Below are 19,545 nucleotides of genomic sequence, written 5' to 3'. Positions count from 1 at the left end.
CCAGAGAAAAAGACACCGCTAATTGATTAGTCCTTTCTGTATATTAAAATATCGTCCACATAACGGGGCTGCCACTAAACTATAATATGTCATATATCAGACGCAAATGGAGACAATTTATTTGACCAAATGACAAAATAATTGAAAGATCTGGTAGCCTATATTTTGGAACAATTTGAGAGCCGGGATATTGTAGATTGTTGTAGATCGTCGTCATCGTTTTCTAAAAATATTTGATTATCAAAATGTTTACCTTATGGACACTTGTGGAGGCCTCTTTACTATGCCTAAATGCAGTATGTGTGTTGCACGAGGAACGCTTTTTGGCCAAGTGTAAGTAAAAGAAAAGATAGATAAACATGCTAATATTGATAAAGTATTTTTGTAGTTGGTTGGGGTGCACAAGCCTCTCATATGCAGGAATTTGGACAGCCCACAGCGAAAGCTCAAATTTTAAATCTGGTTAGGTCCATTCGCACCGTCGCAAAGAGTAAGTGTGACGATAACATAGATTATTACATTACCAATTCATATTTTCTTTTTAGTACCACTTATATTCCTTAATGTGCTTGCGATATTAATAAAGCTGATACTTGGATAATAAAGCGACTTTTATTTTGCATATATGTAGTTTAATTAATCTAAAAAATAATACTACATAAATTGATATTTCAATTCATAGTAACTCTTCGTTGAAGTACTGACTTTACCCTGTTTTCAAGTGCTATGCTGTAAGCATCCAATTTATATGCAGCAGCTTCCAACTTGTCGACGGTGTCAGATATTTCGTCGATTTGCTTCATTAATGGAACCTATAACAATAAACAATTTTGTAACGAATTTAACAATGAAACAATAAAAACTATAATACCAGTTGTTGGAATTTTATGCTTAGTTCATTTGTTGATACGCTCAGGTTTTCAGCAATTTGTTGCATATCTGAGTACTTAGCCACAGTGGCTTTATTCATTTCTTCCAATAGCTTGTAGTCTTCAAGTGGTGCGTTTAATTCATTACTTATGTAGTCCTCCGTCTTGCGAAACATTTTCGTGGCTAATTTGCTCAAATTAGGATCATGAGGATCCAAAGCTTCGAAGCTTGAAGTACTTGTGGACAATGTGGGACCACGTATAGGCGAATCAAGTAATGCATTATGATCTTGTAAGGCTTGAGGCTCTGATGGCTCTGCAAAATATTCGCCTTTATTTTCCATTGAACAAATTTTATTATTTTTACCCGGTTATCTATAATAGAGTATATTACAATTTTAATGTATTTTTAGAACAAATATTTTTCCAAAAACAAATTAATTCTTATCATTGGCAAATAGGTTCGTAAACAAACTACAGCTGTTTACTTGCACTTTATGTGCGATGCCACTTTCTGCGAACTTTAGTTGGAGAGATGAATGACAATTTCGACAGGCAATTTACGTACCACTTCGTTCTTATTCAGGATTTGAACAGATTTATAGATCAAGACACTGAAAAAACGATCTATACATAACGTCTGAAATATTTATCGAACAAAATTTCTTTATTAACTATATATTTGAAGTAATTTATTTAAACTTCTTAAAGCGCAATATTTAATGCAATTGCCTTAAAAAAATGGTGCATGATGGCAAGAGCTAAATTTAAATCAAAGGGGTTTTTTAATTGTATAGTATGTGCTCTAGATTTTTGTACACAACTCTTCTTCGGCTAAAACTAAACGTTAAAAATAGAAATATAAAGCCAGAAAAATATTTTGTCACTGAGCTTGGGAAACATTCATATCTTCAAGCAACTAATCCGCTATGCGCGATAAAGTAAGATTTATAAACGACAAGTTTATATGTATGCATTTATAATAACATCTATTAACGACAGAGGATGTACTCTAATGAACACTACCATAAAGACCTTATAGATCTCTTTTATTTCAAACTTATAAGTACCAATGTCTGGACGTACTTTGTGTTTTAATTCTAAATGTAATATACCTTTTAGGAGCCAAACATACATACATATGGAAATTTAAAAACCATGGATGATGTAGTAAGTCTATATACTTACAAACATACATATGTATATAGAATTTAGAGGTTTCGTATAGTCTCATAAAGTTATAAAGGAGAGAAAACATAGCGTTGAGGATTGTATTTGCGCAAACTTATTTTTGTATCAATCGAACAATTTTTTTTAAACAAGTGTAAAACATTACACTTTTACGTTGCATTATGTCAAGTTGTAAGTGACGTTATCAAGTAGTACTTAAAGTAGGGTACTTAAATATTATCAATCCATACATAATCATCATATCTCATTATATCACTTTTAGCAAAACACAAACACCCGAAGTAATAGTCAGTGATTCTCCTTCGTTGGAGGTGATTAGAGGTGAAATGGCGCCTGTCAATGTCGATCGCAAGCTAAAACATTTATTTGATGGTAGCGACTGGAATGTTTATGACGACAACATCCTTAATTTGGGCGTAGGTGCTCCAGGTCCAGATTTATTGCAGAACTGCTGTGATATTTTTGAAGCAGCTACAAAGCATAGACTAGTAAGTTAACTGTTATATTAGAGTTATATTTAATAACAACTAATTTTTTGCCATTTAGAAACATGAAAAACAAAGCAATTTATCCTATCTTTTCCAATACGGGCCCACTAGTGGATCAGTAGAAATACGAAATGCTATCGCAGAATACTTCAGTTCTCTATATGTTGATGATCCCGTAAAAAGGTATGTATGTGTTCATTTGAATATCACAAGATGTAATATTATTTAACACAATTCCTACAAAGTGAGGATCTTATTATAACAACTGGTGCATCGCAAGGATTACATTTTGTCTTATCAACTCTGCTTGATTTAAATGGTGTAATTTTTGTTGACGAAGTTACTTATATGATTGCATTGGATACTATAAAACAATTCACAACTCTTACCATCGTACCGTGTATGTTAAAATATCTCTATATATGTACATATATTTACGCTTTTTTATATAATTATGTCGGTATTTCATTCATTCTTTTTTATACCCTAAACAGGATATATTAAGTTTGCCACGAAGTTATACTTTACACAATATCCGAGTGATTATGTATAAATGATTAGCGTGACGAGCTGAGTCGATCTAGCCACGTCCATGTTGTTGTTGTTCTAACGATTACCCAGATCCTGTTTGTGGGAAGGTAGCAAGTTCGCTGTCATCGAGGTCCATCTGTCAGTCCGTCTGTTGGTATATACGACAGCCAAATTCTCAGCTTTTGAGATGTGAATTAGCAATTTTGCACAGGTCCTTTTCTCCCCAGAAGATAAGTCGGAATCGCCCGTATCGAACTACTAGCATATAATGTATGTATGTCATACGAACTGATCGGACAAAATTAAATTCTTATTTGGAAAACCTTATTTAACAAATTATCTTCATAAAATTGGACATGTATTATTCTCTAAGGCAACAACACAATCTCTGAAAAAATTTTTCACATCGGACCACTATAGCGAATTGCTGCCATACAAACTGAGCTAACAAAATCAAGTTCTTGCAAAAAAATTTGCACATCCGAAGGGTATTATAGTTTCGGTGCAGCCGAAGTTAACGTATTTTATTGTTTTATGTTATAAGACAAATTTAATAATTACTGTATAATTTTTTAATTCAGTAAAACTTAATGACGATGGAGTTGATGTGAAGGAACTTGAAAAATTAGTACGGGAAAAACGATTTCAATCAAAATCTAAAACCTTCTGGGCAATGTACTATACCATTCCAACTTATCATAATCCAACTGGTATACTTTTTTCTGAAGGTATTAGTCGAAATATAGAATACCACTTTAAAGGTAAATTTAACACTTTCGATTTCTCGATCCAAATAAAAAAATAGCTGTTTGCCAAGAGCTTGCGAATTTAGCTAGGGAATATGACTTCTTAATACTATGTGACGACGTTTATAATATCCTAAATTACACAAGTTCGAAGCCAACGAAGCGCTTATTTGCCTACGATAATGGCCCAGGAAATATAATTTCAAATGGAAGTTTCGCAAAGCTAATTGGACCAGGTGTTCGAGTAGGTTGGTTGGAGGTACCTGCCCGATTAAAACCAATTTTAGAAAATTCGTGAGTAAACGAAATTTTTCAAAACTTATTTGTTTCTTAAATATTATTGAATTCTATTATTGCAGTGGTATCTTGAATAGTGGCGGCTGCTTTAATAATTATACATCGGGCATATTAGCCAGTCTTTTTGAACTAAAATTGGCACAAGAACATATTGCCATTGTGAAGCGTGCTTATAAAGAACGCATGTTGGCAGCTTGTGAAATACTTGAAAAAAATTTGCCTGTCAGTTGCAAATGGATTAAACCGTTAGGAGGATATTTCATTTGGATTTCTCTACCAACGAATACAGATGCTGGGAAACTTTTACAAACATGTTTACAAGATGAGAAAATATTTTTTATTATCGGTTCTCGTTTTGCTTACGAACCTATGGTGGCAAATCATTGTTTACGTTTATCTATTTCATTTCACAAAAAGGATAAATTAGTTGATGGTGTCACACGCTTCTGTGCAGTGCTGAAACGTTATCTGGAAGAACCCAAAAAATGAAAAAACAACAATTTTTCTTTTATGTACATATATATCACAATCCAATCATATATTAGTGGGATTTTTAGAAATATATTGGCAAATAATAAAAAAAAAAATTGAATAAAGTTTATCTTGTAAGTCATTATTTTAGTTATGTGTGCTTTTTTAGCATGTGGCGCTGCACGTCGATCTTCCGCCAAAACTTCTCTTCGCACTTTAAACATTGATGCGTCTTCCCAGTGGTATGGATGGCCAAATGCTGTTTCAGATGACACAGTTGGGTAAAGGATTTCGCACAAATGTGACAAATATGTTTACGTTCGTTTTGATGTTGACTTAGCACATGTTTCTTCAAATGATCAAGTGTTGCGAATGGTTTATCACAGAGTTCACAGGTGTTTCGTTTTATTTGTGAATGTACTACACGTATGTGTTGTTTCAAATTGGTGTCAGTGTAAAAAGCTTTTCTACAATATGGACATTCGTGTGGAGCATCTAAAAATATGCGTAAATGAGTTTTCACGTGATAGTTTAATGCTGCATTGCTACAAAATATTTTATCACAAATTTCACATTTGAGCAATTTTCCCTTTCGTTCAATACCGCTTTGAATATGATGAATACTCTTATGATGGATCAGTTGTGTATAATCCTTGAAGCTAGCGTCGCATTTACTGCATATTAATACAGGCAGTTCATGTTTGTGAGCAATATGTTGTAACAGAGTTTTCTGATTTAAGAACCCTTCAAAACATTTTGGACACTTAAAGCACAATTGAGAATTTAAAATTGCACTATTCTTGGTGTCAGTACATTTTTCATCAGTGTTTGTTAAATGTAACATATCTGGCAAATTTAGGTCTAAAGCATCCCAACATTCGGAAAAATTAAATGAATTCTCATTGACATTGCTTAAGAGAAATTCATCAAGAAATTCCTCATTCATTTCAATTTCCACATCATCTTCATCCTGATTCACTGGCATGAGCAAATGTGTTTCTTGATAGTGCTGTTGTAAGGAAGTTCGCGAGACAAATTCGGTTGGCACTTTTTCGGATCGGGGACATAGGCTGCAGTAGTATAATAATGCACTTGCAGTGTGCACATTGGAAAGTACGTGTTTTAGCAATTGACCACGACTTTTGTATAATTTTGCACATGGTACACAAACATATCGGCCATCCATATGACTTTCACTAATATGCTTCTCTAAAGTCTCTGCATTAGCATATAAGCTACAACAGTATTCACAAATGCTTATTCCTAAATCAGTTTGGTTTACATGGAGATTTTCATGCGCTTTTAGCTGACGAAAGGCAGTAAATTTGTCCGAGCATTCTCCGCATTTATACACACGCTTGGAATGGTTTTTTAATTTTGCAGAATTAAGTATTTGAATACTTGCCAAAGTGTTACCTTCAACTTCTTTCTCCGTTTTTGGAAGAATTGTGCGAAACTTCTTGATAAAATGTTCGGAACATTGCTCTCCAGGCTTGGTAATGTTAAACTGTGTGCTATTGCATTCTTTCGAATTATTTGCTTTACGATATAAATTGCTAAAAACGACACCATTTTTGAAATTTGACTTTAGGACAACATCTTCAATGCTTTCCTTTGTCACTACTGCAACATTTTCTACACTCGGATTTGTTTCTATCACAGGATCATAAGGCGACAATGTTTTGAATATATATTCTTGTAAGCGTGTCCTCTCCGCAATTGGTATTAAGCCAAAACTAGTACTAATAAACAAATTAAATTTTGAATAGATTATGTCAATTTGTAATACTCAAGAAAACTCACTTGCGAATCAGGAAACCAATAATGCTGTCAAAAAAATGTATAAAAGTGTTCCGCTCCTTGTATATTTCCATTAAAATTTTATCTGTATGTAGCTCCGCCATTGCTGATGTAAACAAACTACAGCTGCGAAATATTTATTTCTACCATCTACTGCATTCATGGTATTTATTTCTTGAACAGGTATGGCCACACTAATTTGGCGCGCTTTTTTAATAAGTGAATTTAGCTGTCAGAATGACATTTCAATAGCCCCGCCATCGAGTTGCTTTTCTCATCATATTTTGGTGCTTTGCGTGCTTTTTCGTTTTCCAAAACAAAACCGTGCTCGAAAATTTGTGTGTGTCCAAATCAAGTGCAGATTAAAAATACGAAAAATATCAAAATATTGTTATAAATTATTAGAACATTTTATATTTCCATGACGACGTTAAAGTTCAGTGACCCTGTCACGCTGACCCAATAAAGCAAATAGCTTTAGCTAGAACATAATCAAGCGTTTTAGTGTTCTTTCAGATATTAAATAGTAAAAATTATACACATGCAATATTTTACAAGTGCGAGAGTAACTCAAGAATATTTCGATACGCCAAATACGCTAGTTATTGGGCCATTCTCTATGTTTGTGATATTCTTTTACATTAAACTATTTTACGTATTGGTTGCTCTATACATATCATTGCATTACATCAACACAATCGGCGACTAATATCCATATATAGGGGGCATAGGCAACAACAGAGAAAGACAACTGAATCGCGGCGGGGGTTTGTAATATAGAAATGTATCATTTTATGGCCACATGTGCGCCTGAGCCATTGGAGTTATCGGAAAAAGTTCAAATACCAGGCCACGTACGACAATATCTTAAGGACTTCCAATTAGAGACACTTCGTTTTTTACATAGACATTTAGCTAATCGAGATTTTTGTATATTAAACGATGAGAGTGGCTTGGGCAAATGTGTGTCAACTGCTGTGTATTTAGGTGTAATAGCCAAAAATAAAACATGTCTTATTGTTGTTCAAAACGATGATGAACTTGTGGCTAGTTGGCAATTTCACTTCGATGTACTTACAAATCTGACCGTTGGAGTTTTGGGTTCGAATACGAGTAAGTTTAATGTTCTAAAAATCTTTTCATTTACATTTACAAATAATTTGTGGAAGTATGTAAATGAAAGTATGGGCATACCTCCCGCTTAGCATTGACCTCGTTATTCTAGTTGCATCGCGCTAATATGTAAGCATATACATATTTACATACATATGTCTGTAAGCATGCGCTCTTATCAGTTACTAATACATATTTATATCCACATGCACTTTTATTAGCTTCTAATATTTCTTATTCTATATATTCTGTAAAATCTGTTGATAGAGTTACGATAATGTGTATATAAATACAGGAATTAAAATAATAGAAGCGCATGAACAGGCAGAATTAAAATTGATAAGCATGTACATAATGTTACTTATATTCAAAATTTATTTTATTTTAAAATCTACCTATGCATATTTTTATAGTATCTTAATAGTTTTCTGCATTTGTAACCGTCTGTGACCGGATACACATCCGGCTCTGGTCCGACTATCTTGTGAACGGAATAAATTAGCGAATCCCAAATCAACGATATCATCGCCTTAATTCCCCGTTAACGTACATTGATACTTACAATCGAATGATGTCCGCTAAAATTAAATAAAAGTTAGAATTTTAATAAAACCCACAAGAAAAACTGTTATATCCTTTTGCCATGAAATTATAGTATCCCTAGATATATATCCTTAAGATACAAAGCTTTTCATAGAAGAACTTGATTTTAAAATAATTTCGAGGCATGATGCCGAGTTGCCAGTTTTTGGGCGAATAAAAATCCGGGTCCGTTTCGATTTTTAAGAACCCTGCTCAGAGTATGAAAATAGAGTAAATTATTTGACCGTTATCTAAAACGTCTTGGAACAAATATATATGTATGTACATATATTAACTATTAATTATTATTTTCAGTAACGAAAATTATACATTTTTTTGAGGTTCACTTCGTCTGATATATAATATATTTTTGGAGGGCACAATTGACAACAGATCGCAGTGCAATCCACAGTATTAAATTTAATATAATATAATTGTACGTATCTGCTATTTCCATACAGGCATCTTGGATTCACCGCCAAATATAATCATAGCGAAATGGGCTATTCTACGTTCAACAATTGATGGAAACAAATATAATTATGATTATATTATTATCGATAACCGAGGCCAAATGATGAGTAATAACTTCTGCATGTCTATGCTCTTGAGTAACTATGAAAATAAAGTCAACTTAATAATATCTAGTAACGATGTAACGGTAGGTATCATAAATTATTGTGCACCAAATATAACTATTGAGTATTAATTATGCTTAATTATTTAATTTCAGTCTGATTTAAAATTGTTACATAACTCGCTGCGTCTGGGTGGGCGTTTAGAGCATCAGTATGAACAGTTTAAAGTTTTTGAGGCGAAATACAAATTGCCCGACTCGAAGGATGTACTTAATAAAATTGCAGATTTAGAGCAATATTTCTTAAAACGTGAAATGATAAGTGATTTTTGCAAGTAAGAACATAGTAAATAATTAAATGATACAAACTTATATAATAAGAGGATATATACCCTGACAGAGTATATTAAGTCTGTCTGACCCAGAAGGAAACGTTAGAGACCCTATCAAAAATGTATCTATAAAAGATCAGAGATATGTCCGTTTGTCTGTATATATGTAATCTGGTCCCTTAGTTTTTGAAAATGGCTCTGAAAGTTTGCATACGGCTTTTTATCCCCAAGACGCTGCTCATTTATCGGAAATGTCGATATCGGACCATCATAAAGTGTAGCTGAACTATCAAAATCAAGTATGTATGTATGCAAACGTTTTTTTATTTGACAAGATATCTTTTCAAAACTTACCACAATTTATTGGCCAAGGACCGCTATAATATCCGAATAAATTTCTTTGATCGGACCAATATAGCATATACATCTAAACATAGCAAAACCGATGAAAATTAAGTTTTTGTATGAAGCTTTTTTTTATTGTGAATGGTGTTCTACTAACTTCGGTGCAATCGAAGTTAATGTTTTTTCCAATTTGAATCTAAAAAAGTCTACATGCAAAGTGAAATTGACAATTAATAAATTTTTGTATTTACATTCAAAGAGTTTTCCGGTTACGGCGTTATCGACATCAGTATGAAAACGAGCTGCCGCTTGTGGATGGACAACGATATAAGATTAACTTGGATTTGTGGCGTTCAAATTGCTCACAAAAATCGAATGATAATGTCAACAACTTAAATGCGAATTCTGAAACGCCGACTGAAGAACTGTTCAATCAAGCATTAGCGCTAGATCGGGAAATAACGCACATTATAGATGGACAAAAGGCTGAAGCTTTAGTAATGGCAAATAATGAGGCTTCGGACGATGCGGATAGTATGTCACCGCTTTTAATCGACTCTGACTCATGCAATAGCGATGACGAAGAAATTGTCGACATAACGAATCAAGAAATCAGCTTGCCTCCTCAAAATAAATCACCGGCTCCCGATATTTACGAATTTGTTGACTTATCAACTGAGAAATGTTCGGAGGAATATGTGAGTAGTGTTAGCAGAGCTAAACCGAACACTGCAAAAAAAACGACTGAAACTCGATCGAATTCACGATCGCCTGTGCAGAAAAGCAACAACATGAAGACAATTGTAATAAAAGACACAGAAGAAATCGACAATGGCAAAAAATTGACTAAAAGCCAACCCAACCGAAAAAAGACAAAATTACAAACTTCCAAAAAAGTTTTGGAAAAAAAGACAAATGGAAAGCCAGCAGATAAAAATGACAATCAAAATGAAGGTATGAACACCCGCGTGGAAGAGAAAGCCACCAATGTGAATGTTAGCAATACAAATGCAACAGTTGCAAAACGTCAAATGAGAAATAAGAACGTAATAAAGCAAAATGTTGTTGCGGACAGTCAAACGTCACAGGTTAAAGTTAATAATAAAGATAATACAATTACCACAACTAAACGCAGAACTTTGAAACAACCGGAAAAATATGTAAAACAAACCGCAAATAAAATAATATCCATTGATAAAACTAAACTTGCCACTACAGCGAAGCAAAAGAATTTGGATCAGTCACCTAAAAATGAGGAAACACTAAAAACAACTGATAAAGCGATTGAGCGTACTAGCCCTAGCAAAGGAAATGATGCCAAGCAGCATACTGATAAGCCAGTAAAAGGAAAAGACCAAACACTCGCTGAAAAAACCAGTGTGTCGAAGGAGAAAGAAGTAAAATCCAAGCAGAATGTGAGTGAATCAATAGAAACCCCTAGACGTTTAAGGCAGACAAGAGGCGACAAAACTGATGTTCGAAAAGACAAAGGGGCTGTGACAACTGAAAAAGTTACTCCAGCTACAGTAGAGCCTAGAAATACTAAAGAAAAGGCACCGGAAAGTGATAAGGTCAATGAAAATAAATCTGCAAAAAATTCACCGAAAGATTCACCAAAACATGATAGCATAAAACAAAATGTCAAACCGAAATCAAAAAATAACACACGCGTAGATGTGCCAGCGACACCAACCGTGCGGAATACCAGAAGTATGCAACGCCAAACGCGGTCCACGGACGCCGCCAAAAGTAAATACATGAAATCACCACTGTTACTAGATGATAGTAGAAAGCCGAAGAAAAAACGAACTAGACTGACAGAAGATTTTGCCAAGGCTGCAACTAAGGCTCAACAAGAACATGAAAGCTCATCGGTTGAGGCAGACGCAACAAGCAAACGCAAGAAAAACGAAAAGGAAAAATTAGCAACTGAGGATAACAGTAATGCAAGCGGGAAAACTGCGCAAAGTAAGGGTAAAAAAAGGCAAACAAATAATAAAGCTATCGATACCACTGATTCAGCCATACTGCCATGCTCCGGCAACACAGAAGATATGCAATGTGGGCAAAAAATAATTGCCGATACGCATTCAGATGACGGTTTTTTGCGGCCACCTACACCGGTGCGCAACATACGTAATTCTGAACCAAAAAACTTTTTACCCACACCTATTAGCATAAACGATTCCGAAGTAGTATTTGTGCCATGCACAGACGCGCCGCATAAAAATCAATCGATTGTTGTCCTATCCAGTTCAACGGATGAGGGCTCACTTTCGTCTCAGCACTCTGCACAAAGCCGACGAACACGTGCGCTAAAGCAGAAAACGGCACTCAAGCGTCCAGCAACGGACATAGCCAATACCAGTACATTGCACACAACGCCCACTTTCGGCGAACTATTAGCCAAACAACGAATGCAACGCAAGTCACCGGACTTGTTCAGTGCGAGCACCGAACTTGGCCTAACTTGCACACAGCAAACGGCAAGCGATCGGCACGATGGCGTAGAAACTTTTCAAGGCTTCAAAATATTCGGTTCGGAAGTCAAACAAATCCAACAACAAAACGCGCAAACTGCAGGTGGCAAGAAATCAAAGCAAGTGTTAAGTCGTGGACGCTCATGTTTAAATATACTGGAGAAAATGTTTGATACGCCTGCAACGGAGGCCACAGATGCTGTGCCGACTGCTCAAACGCAAACGCAACCTAAAACAAAAACAACAAACACGCAGAAATCAACAAAGAAAGCACCAGACAGCAAATTGGTGAAACGAGCGACCAGGGGTAGCCAACCGGTAATGCCAACACTGCCAAATGCAGTCTCCGCCACACAACAGCAGCACGAAAAAAGTAAACAAACCCAAAATAATGACACTGCTACAAATCAGGTGATTAGCGGTGCTCTGGTGGACGAAGAGATATTCGAGATAACGAATAATGATGCCTTCGGCAGTGTGATGCGCATCAACTCAAATGGTGAAATATCGCCGGTACAAACGACCACACGCGGCCTACAGCCAACACAACACAATAAAATCACGAACTATCTGATCGGTACAACGCAACTAACACCAACGGAAGCCACAACGGATGAGCGTACGCCAAGTAAGCGCACACAAACGCCACTGTCCGGCACAGTGGCGCGCCGATCGCCGAAAAATAAATCAACACAATCAACCAAACTGACCAAGTGGTTTCAGAAAAACGGCACGCTCAATGATCTCCAAGCGAATGCAACACAAAATGACCCCAATTCACGTACGCAGAGCAGAAATACGATGGCTAAGCGTCTTAAGCGGCGTTGCCTAGAGTTATCCTTCAGGAATTGAATAAAATTGCCCATGTTGATGATGATGATGAGGACGTTAAACGCGACAATATGCATGTACATATGTATGTATGCACATTAATTAAATTAAAAATGCATGTATTTAATTATAGAATTATAGACAGTATATTTTAGACAGTTTTAATGTATCGTTATTAAATTTTAACGCAATTACACATACACAGTTGTTTTTTAAATTACTTACATATTTAGTAATCTAATTAAATATTGTACGTACACACAAAAAACAACACAAGAATTAGTTCAAAGTATAGACATTTTTAGTGTAAGCTATGCGAAATGTCTGTACCCCATACATAAAACTGCTGAGTACAACTTTATCGCATCGGCCATTGAACGCCAATGAATGTATCCCTCGTATTCTATTACATATGAAAGCAATTGGAAATTTTACATACATATACAAAAAAAATGCGTTTACATTAGTTATGTTCTAGTGTTAAATAATATTATACAAACACATACATACATATATATTTACACACGACAGTGTAAATTAAAATCAATGTTAAAAATTAAAACATTTAGCCAAAAAAAGAAAAGAAATAATTAAAGTGAATGAAATAAATGAAGTACATAAATGAATCAAAATGCGTTCGTATGAATATTATCCTGAATTACTGAAGATCGCAGTTAAATTTTCCATAACTGTTTTGCGCTGATTTTCCAACTCACGTCGGCAGATGGTGCCCAAGAATGGCGGGCACTGATATACTATGTCTTCCTCGCAGTAGGTGTCACGGCCCTTAGCACGACACTTAAATTCGCTTGTAGAGATCACTGTGAGATAAACAAATACATATGTAAGTAGTATATAAAAATATTATAAAGAATGTTAGTTAAAAATGCGTAACGTTTACTTAAATTAATTCATAATCGATTTGAAGTAGCGATTTTGGTAGCATTTGAAATGTAGTTTAACATATTTTATTCTAATACTAAATTGTTACAGCGGATTACAAATTTTGACAAATTCGAACCTTATGGAATCAAAACTGCCTTCAATATTATTTTAGACATGCACTTTGAGTGAAGTTTTGTCGATATCGCAAAATTTTATATGAATTTCGAAAAATTCGAACATTATTTAATATCTTTTATTTGCGGATTCTGAGTTGCTTTTTGTAAACATGAAATTTTGTAATAATGTGAATTTCGAAAAATTCGAACATTATTAAATACCTTAATTTTTTTTAAATTGAGTTGCTCGTTTTTGTACAGGCCAGCCCAAATAAAATCCGGGAAAATTGTTGTAACAGAAAAGATATTTCGGCAAATTCGAAAATAAATTTACTTTCTATTTATTTGTTACTCGAAGTTGCTCACTTTAAGCATGTACTTTCAGAGGAGTTTTGTCGAAATTGCTAAAATTTAGTATGGATTTCGAAAAATTCGAAAAAGTTTTGTCGATATCGCTAACGTTAATGTGAATTTCGAGAAATTCGAACATTATCAAATATCTTAATTTTTTTAGATATTGAGTTGCTCTTTTTAGACATGCAGGTTCTAATAAAATACGGCGGTATTGTTATGAGGGAACATAAAATTTGACGAATTCAAAAATGAAACTACCTTCTACTAATTGGTTACTCGAAGTTGCTTACTTTAAGCATGTATTTTTTGTTTTGAGAGCGGTTTTTTCGAAATTGCTAAAATTTAGTATGGATTTCGAAAAATTCGAACATTGCAAATTCAAAAACTAATTTCAATATTTCTTTATGCATGCTTTTTGAGCGAAGTTTTGTCGAAATCGCCAATATTAATATAAATTTCGAATACCAACTATCTTATTTTTTTTGCGTTGCTATTTTTAAACATGCAATTTTAGGAGAGTAATAGCGAAATAAAAAATTGTCCCCGAATTTTATTATTGCAAGTTTTTTATTTTGAGTATACATTCTTCTTAATTTTGCCGAAATTGTTAAAATTTAATCTGAATTTAAAAAAATTCGAACATTGTGTAATCAAAAACAACATTCAAAATTTGATTGGGCTTGAATTATCTACTTTAAACATGCGTTCTGAAGGAAATTTTCTCGAAATTGCTAAAAATTAAGGGTAATTTTGAAAAAAACCGAAAAATTAGAATATTGTGAAATTAAAAACAATCGTCAAAATATGTTTGGGTTTGAATTTTATACTTTATGCATGCGTTCTGAGAATTTCGAAAAATTCTAACTTCAATATTACTTTGATGCTTGGTTATTGTTTTGAAAAATGCGTTTTCAGCTAGGTTCAAATTTACTGGAATTGGGAATGTTCGAATATTTTGAAATATACTTATGTATATTTTCACTAAAATTATGCCAAATTGATAAAATTGTAACATATTTTAATGAAACGTTTTTGTCTTGAAATTTTAAAATAAAACTAGAAAGAATGTAACTGATATTGAGCTGACAATTTTTAAATTTGGAAATATGTACATATGTACAACAAAAACACATGCACGTACATATGTATGTATATACATTTAAATTTAATTTATCTTCAAACATACCACAATAGATGCCTTTGAAGAAGCATGTTGTATGCCTTGATTCAATCGTATATGTTGGGTCTTTGTCTCCCGGCATAGTCTTCTTAACAATATAATCTGCTGTCGCTTTACTAAAAAAATGCGGCCAATGCGATGTACGCTCCCAGTATTCAACGGTATAACGCCAATCATGAGCGTGTCCACTATCGCCGATAATTTTGAAGCCTAAACTAAAATAGAAGGAAATATACTATTTCTTTAGAAAATATTAAAATATTATTTTTGATACAAATGCTTACATGAATGCTTATCAAAAGTAACGGTATTCATATACATATATAAATATCATATATGTACATTAATAAGTTCCAATATATAGTATTAGTGCATGTAAGAGCAAAAATGTAAATGATGAATGTGCCTGCTGGCATATAAATAGTGTAAGGTTACTAATTATACATACATACATACATACATATGTACCAATAACTTTATCAAATGAACTTACATACTATACATACGACTTCATTTAAGATGAATGTTAGAAGAAAGAAATAATCATCACTTTTGCTTTTGTTGTTGTTGTTATAATACCAAATAATTTTGAAGAATACCTTTGAGACCGGATATAAATCCATGCTTTTCCGGTTAAAAGTTCAGTCGAAGGCAGTAAATATACCATGTTTCCATGACAGTCGGGTCTACGTAATCGGAACGCACCCGAAGTTTTATGCAACCAAGATTATTTAAGCTTCAGCATTCTCCAAAAATATTTGTAAATATTTTTCTAATGTTACAACAACAAAAATAATAAATATATTTTATATTTGTAACACTGAGTTCTTCTGGGAACTTCGGTATTAAAAATATTGAAAGGAAAAAGCGCCAAGTCATTGTTTATTTCCAAAACAAGTCGAAAATTGTTTGTATCGCACAGCACAAGGAAAGGTAAAATCGATCTTAGACAGCATAGGTAGGCTGCGGAGAGGTATACCATAATATCATCTATAAACAATAGAGAGATTTATTTACTGCAGACGGTCCGTTTTAAGACAAGTGAACAAAAGTACAGCATTTAATATCGAAGGTATAAGGTTGTGGAAAACATGTGTATAGGTGTAATAGGTAAAATATATGGTATTTTGTCGCGTGCTTTTGTGTTAATTTGCATTTGAATTTTCAGAATTCTGACAATGCGCTAAAGTGAACATGAATTTCGAATAATTCGAACATTATATAATATTTACTAATTTATTATAAAAATTAATATTTTAGTTAGTGGTTACTGCTTTCAATATTTTTTGATGCCGAGTTCTTTACTTTAAGCATCAATTTTCAGCAGAGCTTTGTCGAAATTGCAAAAATTTTATATGGATTTCGAAAAATTTGAACATTGAGAAATTCAAAACCACCTTTAATATTTGTTTGGATTTAAATTATATTTTATGCATCCGTACTAAGGGAAGCTTTGTCAAAAAGCTAATATTTAAGATAAATTTCGAAAAATTCGAACTTTGAGAAATCCAAAACAACCTGTTTTGGGTTTGAGTTATCATATTTAATGCATGCGTTCTGTGGGAAATTTTTTCGAAATTTCTAAAATTTAAGGTGAATTTTGAAAAATTCGAACATTGTGAAAAAAACTATCTTTATATGAATTATTGATATATTTTGAGCGTAGTTTTATCGCAAATGCTAAAATTTAACTTGAATTCCGAAAAATTCGAACATTAGGAAATCAAAAACTACCTTATCAAACTCGTTTGATTTTACTTTAAGTGTGTATTTTCTGCAAATTTTTGCCGGTAATTGAATTTTATATCGATTTAGAAAAATTCGAACATTACGAAAACAAAGCCACCTTCATATTTTTTTTTATTTTCGGTTCACATTTTTAAACAAGCAATTTCAAGGAAACTCCGGCAAAATTTTTACAGGAGAGTAATAATATCGAAAAATTCGAACATTACGGAAACAAAAACTACCTTCATATTTTTATACCCTGAACAGGGTACATTAAGTTTGTCACGAAGTTTGTAACGCCCAGAAGGAAGCGTCGGAGACCCTATAAAGTATATATGTATATAAATGATCAGTATGTTGAGCTGAGTCAATTTAGCCATGTCCGTCTGTCTGTCCGTCCGTCTGTCTGTATATATACGAACTAGTCCCTCAGTTTTTAAGTTATTGTTTTGTAATTTTGTAAACATCATTTTCTCTTCAAGAAGCTGCTCATTTGTGGGAACTGCCGATATCGGATCACTATAACATATAGCTGCCATACAAACTGAACGATCGGAATCAAGTTATTGTATGGAAAACTTTCACATTTCACAATGTATCTTCACGAAATTTGGCACAGATTATTTTCTAAGACAACAATGTAATCTCCGAAGAAATTGTTTGGATCGGCTCAATATAGCATATAGCTGCCATACAGACTGAACAAGCGGAATCAAGGGCTGGTATGGAAAACTTTTGCATTTGACGTGGTATCTTCACGAAATTTGGTATGGATTACTGCTTAAGGTAACAATATAATCTCCAAAAAAATTGTTCAGAACGAATTACTATAGCATATAGCTTCCATTCAAACTGGACATATATGTACATATGTATGTATGTAGTTACTAAGAGAAATGCACCTGTGAAGGGTATTTAGCTTCGGTGCAACCGAAGTTAACGTTTTTTCTTGTTTTATTTTGAGTTTATCTCGTTAAACATGCAATTTCCAGGAAATTTTCTTCACAGTGCCAATTTCGAAAAATTCGAACATTATCAAATCAAAAAATTACTTTAAATTTATTTTCACTATTATTATATGTATATAATTTAAAAAAAACATTTGTTGCGAATTTTTGGCTCAAATTATAATTTCGAAAAATTTAATGTGATGCCATATCATAGTTTCAATATTATATTTTATTTGAAGTTAATTATTTGAAATATGCATTTCAAGACGAGTTCGCATAGTAATTTTGATTTTGAGTACATTTACAGTTAATATTACTGTAAAACAACTCTGCAAATACATATGTACACATGTATGTATAAACTTATGTATATTCGAACTTTATAGAGCTCGAACGCTACCTGCAAAGTTCTTTATTTTTGAATTTTGCCGTAATTGCAATTGCAAATTTATGCCGGTTTCAACATATGGTTAACATTTGTTATTTTGATTTATCAGTGCACATACATATGTATAGTACATACACATGTATATATTATGTATATATGTATTTATCTACTTACATATATGTATTTTATAAACTGTATCACTCTGGATATCTATGGAATGTGTTTTTGTTTAAACAACAAAAATTGTTTCTATGCGTAATATTTCCTAGAAGCACTCTTGGCTCATCTATGATGGCATCTTACTGATCGAAATAAATATGTACATATATAATTTGTTTGCTCTTTGTACTTACACTGATGGGTTCAACGTGCGTATTTTGTTAAAATCTGACATATATTCCCACACCTCCACCGGCTTAACATTATAGATCATCGTATCAATTTCGAATTTCTTGGGCCGATTCGCGCACAAAACATACAACACCAATAGCACAGCACTGCCGATGACCAAGCTTTTTGTATTCCTTCGTCCAAAATACATTTTTATATTTCAACTATTTATCGTCAATGCACAACTTGAATGAAACAAAATCGCATAAAAACGCCGCGTCCGCTTTTCGTCGGTGCAACAAATTGACGAGTGTACTCTTCGAACAACGCTTTCAAACTGTCGGGCATATATCACACAGCATATGTACATATGTATATTTGTATATCGAATAGAAACTGGGATAAGCGCAATGAGAAACTATCCACATGTGTGCCCTTGCTGGACTCTGTCGTGGGTGATACGCGTGTGGTGTGTATGTATGCGTAGGAAAATGTGTAGTATACCTACACATCCGATTATATAGAGACTTACATTTGACCATACAAGTATATCTATATGTACATATGTATGTTTACATTTCAGTATTTTGTATACAGACATAAATATGTGTAGATATATACACCATACTTATATAGATATGCCTGATCATTGGTCGCAAGGGAAGTGTGGTGAATTTATGCGATATTTTGCTATTGTTTTCACACTAACATACATATGTATGTATATACATGCATACATGCGAGTTAAACTGCGAACATCCCCGTCCGGTTGTCGGCTCTGACCTAGCGAAACTGAGAATATATTGAGAGAAAACGTACAGGCGCAAACTTCCGTTTGACTGCTGCAGAGCGGATCTTATGACACGTGACACGGAGAGCAGGCAACTCAATATTGATAGAGTCGCGCGAAAATGCTTTGGAAAATAATTACATATATGTATGTATATTTGCAAACTTTGCA

At 33.7% G+C, this 19,545-nt stretch overlaps 6 protein-coding genes across 8 annotated transcripts; 3 read left to right on the top strand and 3 right to left on the bottom strand.

The window, feature by feature from the left end:
• Window positions 1-157: 157 nt before the first annotated feature.
• Window positions 158-626, top strand: LOC120777321 (immediate early response 3-interacting protein 1). The gene is made up of 3 exons (XM_040108562.1): window positions 158-333; window positions 389-490; window positions 546-626. Exons 1-3 carry the CDS (start codon window positions 246-248, stop codon window positions 599-601), a joined length of 246 nt encoding a protein of 81 aa, XP_039964496.1. The 5' UTR covers window positions 158-245; the 3' UTR covers window positions 602-626.
• On the bottom strand, window positions 594-1,360 carry LOC120777320 (biogenesis of lysosome-related organelles complex 1 subunit 2). Its single transcript, XM_040108561.1, has 2 exons — window positions 872-1,360; window positions 594-812 (listed from the first exon to the last, which is right to left on the bottom strand). The coding sequence occupies exons 1-2, from the start codon at window positions 1,211-1,213 to the stop codon at window positions 672-674; spliced, it is 483 nt and encodes a 160-aa protein (XP_039964495.1). The 5' UTR covers window positions 1,214-1,360; the 3' UTR covers window positions 594-671.
• Window positions 1,361-1,652: 292 nt separating this feature from the next.
• Window positions 1,653-4,723, top strand: LOC120778957 (2-aminoadipate transaminase). Of its 3 annotated transcripts, none has more exons than XM_040111030.1 (7): window positions 1,653-1,810; window positions 2,323-2,548; window positions 2,607-2,731; window positions 2,794-2,948; window positions 3,661-3,807; window positions 3,885-4,119; window positions 4,185-4,723. In XM_040111030.1, the coding sequence occupies exons 1-7, from the start codon at window positions 1,668-1,670 to the stop codon at window positions 4,609-4,611; spliced, it is 1,458 nt and encodes a 485-aa protein (XP_039966964.1). In that variant the 5' UTR covers window positions 1,653-1,667; the 3' UTR covers window positions 4,612-4,723. The 3 variants fall into 3 exon arrangements, with proteins under 3 accessions (XP_039966964.1, XP_039966965.1, XP_039966966.1); XM_040111031.1 differs by lacking the exon at window positions 1,653-1,810 and adding an exon at window positions 1,917-2,036; XM_040111032.1 differs by lacking the exon at window positions 1,653-1,810 and adding an exon at window positions 2,126-2,231.
• LOC120778956 (zinc finger protein 883-like) lies at window positions 4,660-6,545 on the bottom strand. Its single transcript, XM_040111029.1, has 2 exons — window positions 6,397-6,545; window positions 4,660-6,335 (listed from the first exon to the last, which is right to left on the bottom strand). Exons 1-2 carry the CDS (start codon window positions 6,495-6,497, stop codon window positions 4,745-4,747), a joined length of 1,692 nt encoding a protein of 563 aa, XP_039966963.1. The 5' UTR covers window positions 6,498-6,545; the 3' UTR covers window positions 4,660-4,744.
• A 549-nt stretch (window positions 6,546-7,094) lies between these two features.
• On the top strand, window positions 7,095-13,103 carry LOC120778955 (protein suppressor of underreplication). The gene is made up of 4 exons (XM_040111028.1): window positions 7,095-7,506; window positions 8,550-8,749; window positions 8,822-9,000; window positions 9,602-13,103. Exons 1-4 carry the CDS (start codon window positions 7,176-7,178, stop codon window positions 12,672-12,674), a joined length of 3,783 nt encoding a protein of 1,260 aa, XP_039966962.1. The 5' UTR covers window positions 7,095-7,175; the 3' UTR covers window positions 12,675-13,103.
• A 111-nt stretch (window positions 13,104-13,214) lies between these two features.
• LOC120778958 lies at window positions 13,215-18,971 on the bottom strand. The gene is made up of 3 exons (XM_040111033.1): window positions 18,608-18,971; window positions 15,195-15,403; window positions 13,215-13,474 (listed from the first exon to the last, which is right to left on the bottom strand). The coding sequence occupies exons 1-3, from the start codon at window positions 18,793-18,795 to the stop codon at window positions 13,302-13,304; spliced, it is 570 nt and encodes a 189-aa protein (XP_039966967.1). The 5' UTR covers window positions 18,796-18,971; the 3' UTR covers window positions 13,215-13,301.
• Window positions 18,972-19,545: the final 574 nt, after the last annotated feature.

The sequence above is a fragment of the Bactrocera tryoni genome, chromosome 5 (assembly GCF_016617805.1).
Source record: "Bactrocera tryoni isolate S06 chromosome 5, CSIRO_BtryS06_freeze2, whole genome shotgun sequence".
NCBI lineage: Eukaryota > Metazoa > Arthropoda > Insecta > Diptera > Tephritidae > Bactrocera > Bactrocera tryoni.
The sequence above is the reverse complement of the archived record's forward strand: the minus strand, read 5'-3'. Positions and strand labels throughout refer to the sequence as shown.

Excerpts from the sequence above, each read along its gene's own strand:
- LOC120778957 (XM_040111030.1), top strand. The coding sequence starts at position 1,668 with ATGTGCTCTAGATTTTTGTACACAACTCTTCTTCGGCTAAAACTAAAC. Across the intron at positions 2,549-2,606 it reads CAGCTACAAAGCATAGACTA|AAACATGAAAAACAAAGCAA; the intron begins GTAAGTTAACTG and ends TTTGCCATTTAG. Across the intron at positions 4,120-4,184 it reads AAACCAATTTTAGAAAATTC|TGGTATCTTGAATAGTGGCG; the intron begins GTGAGTAAACGA and ends CTATTATTGCAG.
- LOC120778956 (XM_040111029.1), bottom strand. The coding sequence starts at position 6,497 with ATGGCGGAGCTACATACAGATAAAATTTTAATGGAAATATACAAGGAG. Across the intron at positions 6,336-6,396 it reads ATTGGTTTCCTGATTCGCAA|TACTAGTTTTGGCTTAATAC; the intron begins GTGAGTTTTCTT and ends TTTGTTTATTAG.
- LOC120778958 (XM_040111033.1), bottom strand. The coding sequence starts at position 18,795 with ATGTATTTTGGACGAAGGAATACAAAAAGCTTGGTCATCGGCAGTGCT. Across the intron at positions 15,404-18,607 it reads CGCACGTTGAACCCATCAGT|TTTAGGCTTCAAAATTATCG; the intron begins GTAAGTACAAAG and ends CTTCTATTTTAG. Across the intron at positions 13,475-15,194 it reads CTTCAAAGGCATCTATTGTG|TGATCTCTACAAGCGAATTT; the intron begins GTATGTTTGAAG and ends TTTATCTCACAG.
- LOC120777320 (XM_040108561.1), bottom strand. The coding sequence starts at position 1,213 with ATGGAAAATAAAGGCGAATATTTTGCAGAGCCATCAGAGCCTCAAGCC. Across the intron at positions 813-871 it reads GCATAAAATTCCAACAACTG|GTTCCATTAATGAAGCAAAT; the intron begins GTATTATAGTTT and ends TTATTGTTATAG.
- LOC120777321 (XM_040108562.1), top strand. The coding sequence starts at position 246 with ATGTTTACCTTATGGACACTTGTGGAGGCCTCTTTACTATGCCTAAAT. Across the intron at positions 334-388 it reads GGAACGCTTTTTGGCCAAGT|TTGGTTGGGGTGCACAAGCC; the intron begins GTAAGTAAAAGA and ends GTATTTTTGTAG. Across the intron at positions 491-545 it reads CATTCGCACCGTCGCAAAGA|TACCACTTATATTCCTTAAT; the intron begins GTAAGTGTGACG and ends TTTTCTTTTTAG.
- LOC120778955 (XM_040111028.1), top strand. The coding sequence starts at position 7,176 with ATGTATCATTTTATGGCCACATGTGCGCCTGAGCCATTGGAGTTATCG. Across the intron at positions 8,750-8,821 it reads TATCTAGTAACGATGTAACG|TCTGATTTAAAATTGTTACA; the intron begins GTAGGTATCATA and ends ATTTAATTTCAG. Across the intron at positions 9,001-9,601 it reads ATGATAAGTGATTTTTGCAA|AGTTTTCCGGTTACGGCGTT; the intron begins GTAAGAACATAG and ends TTACATTCAAAG.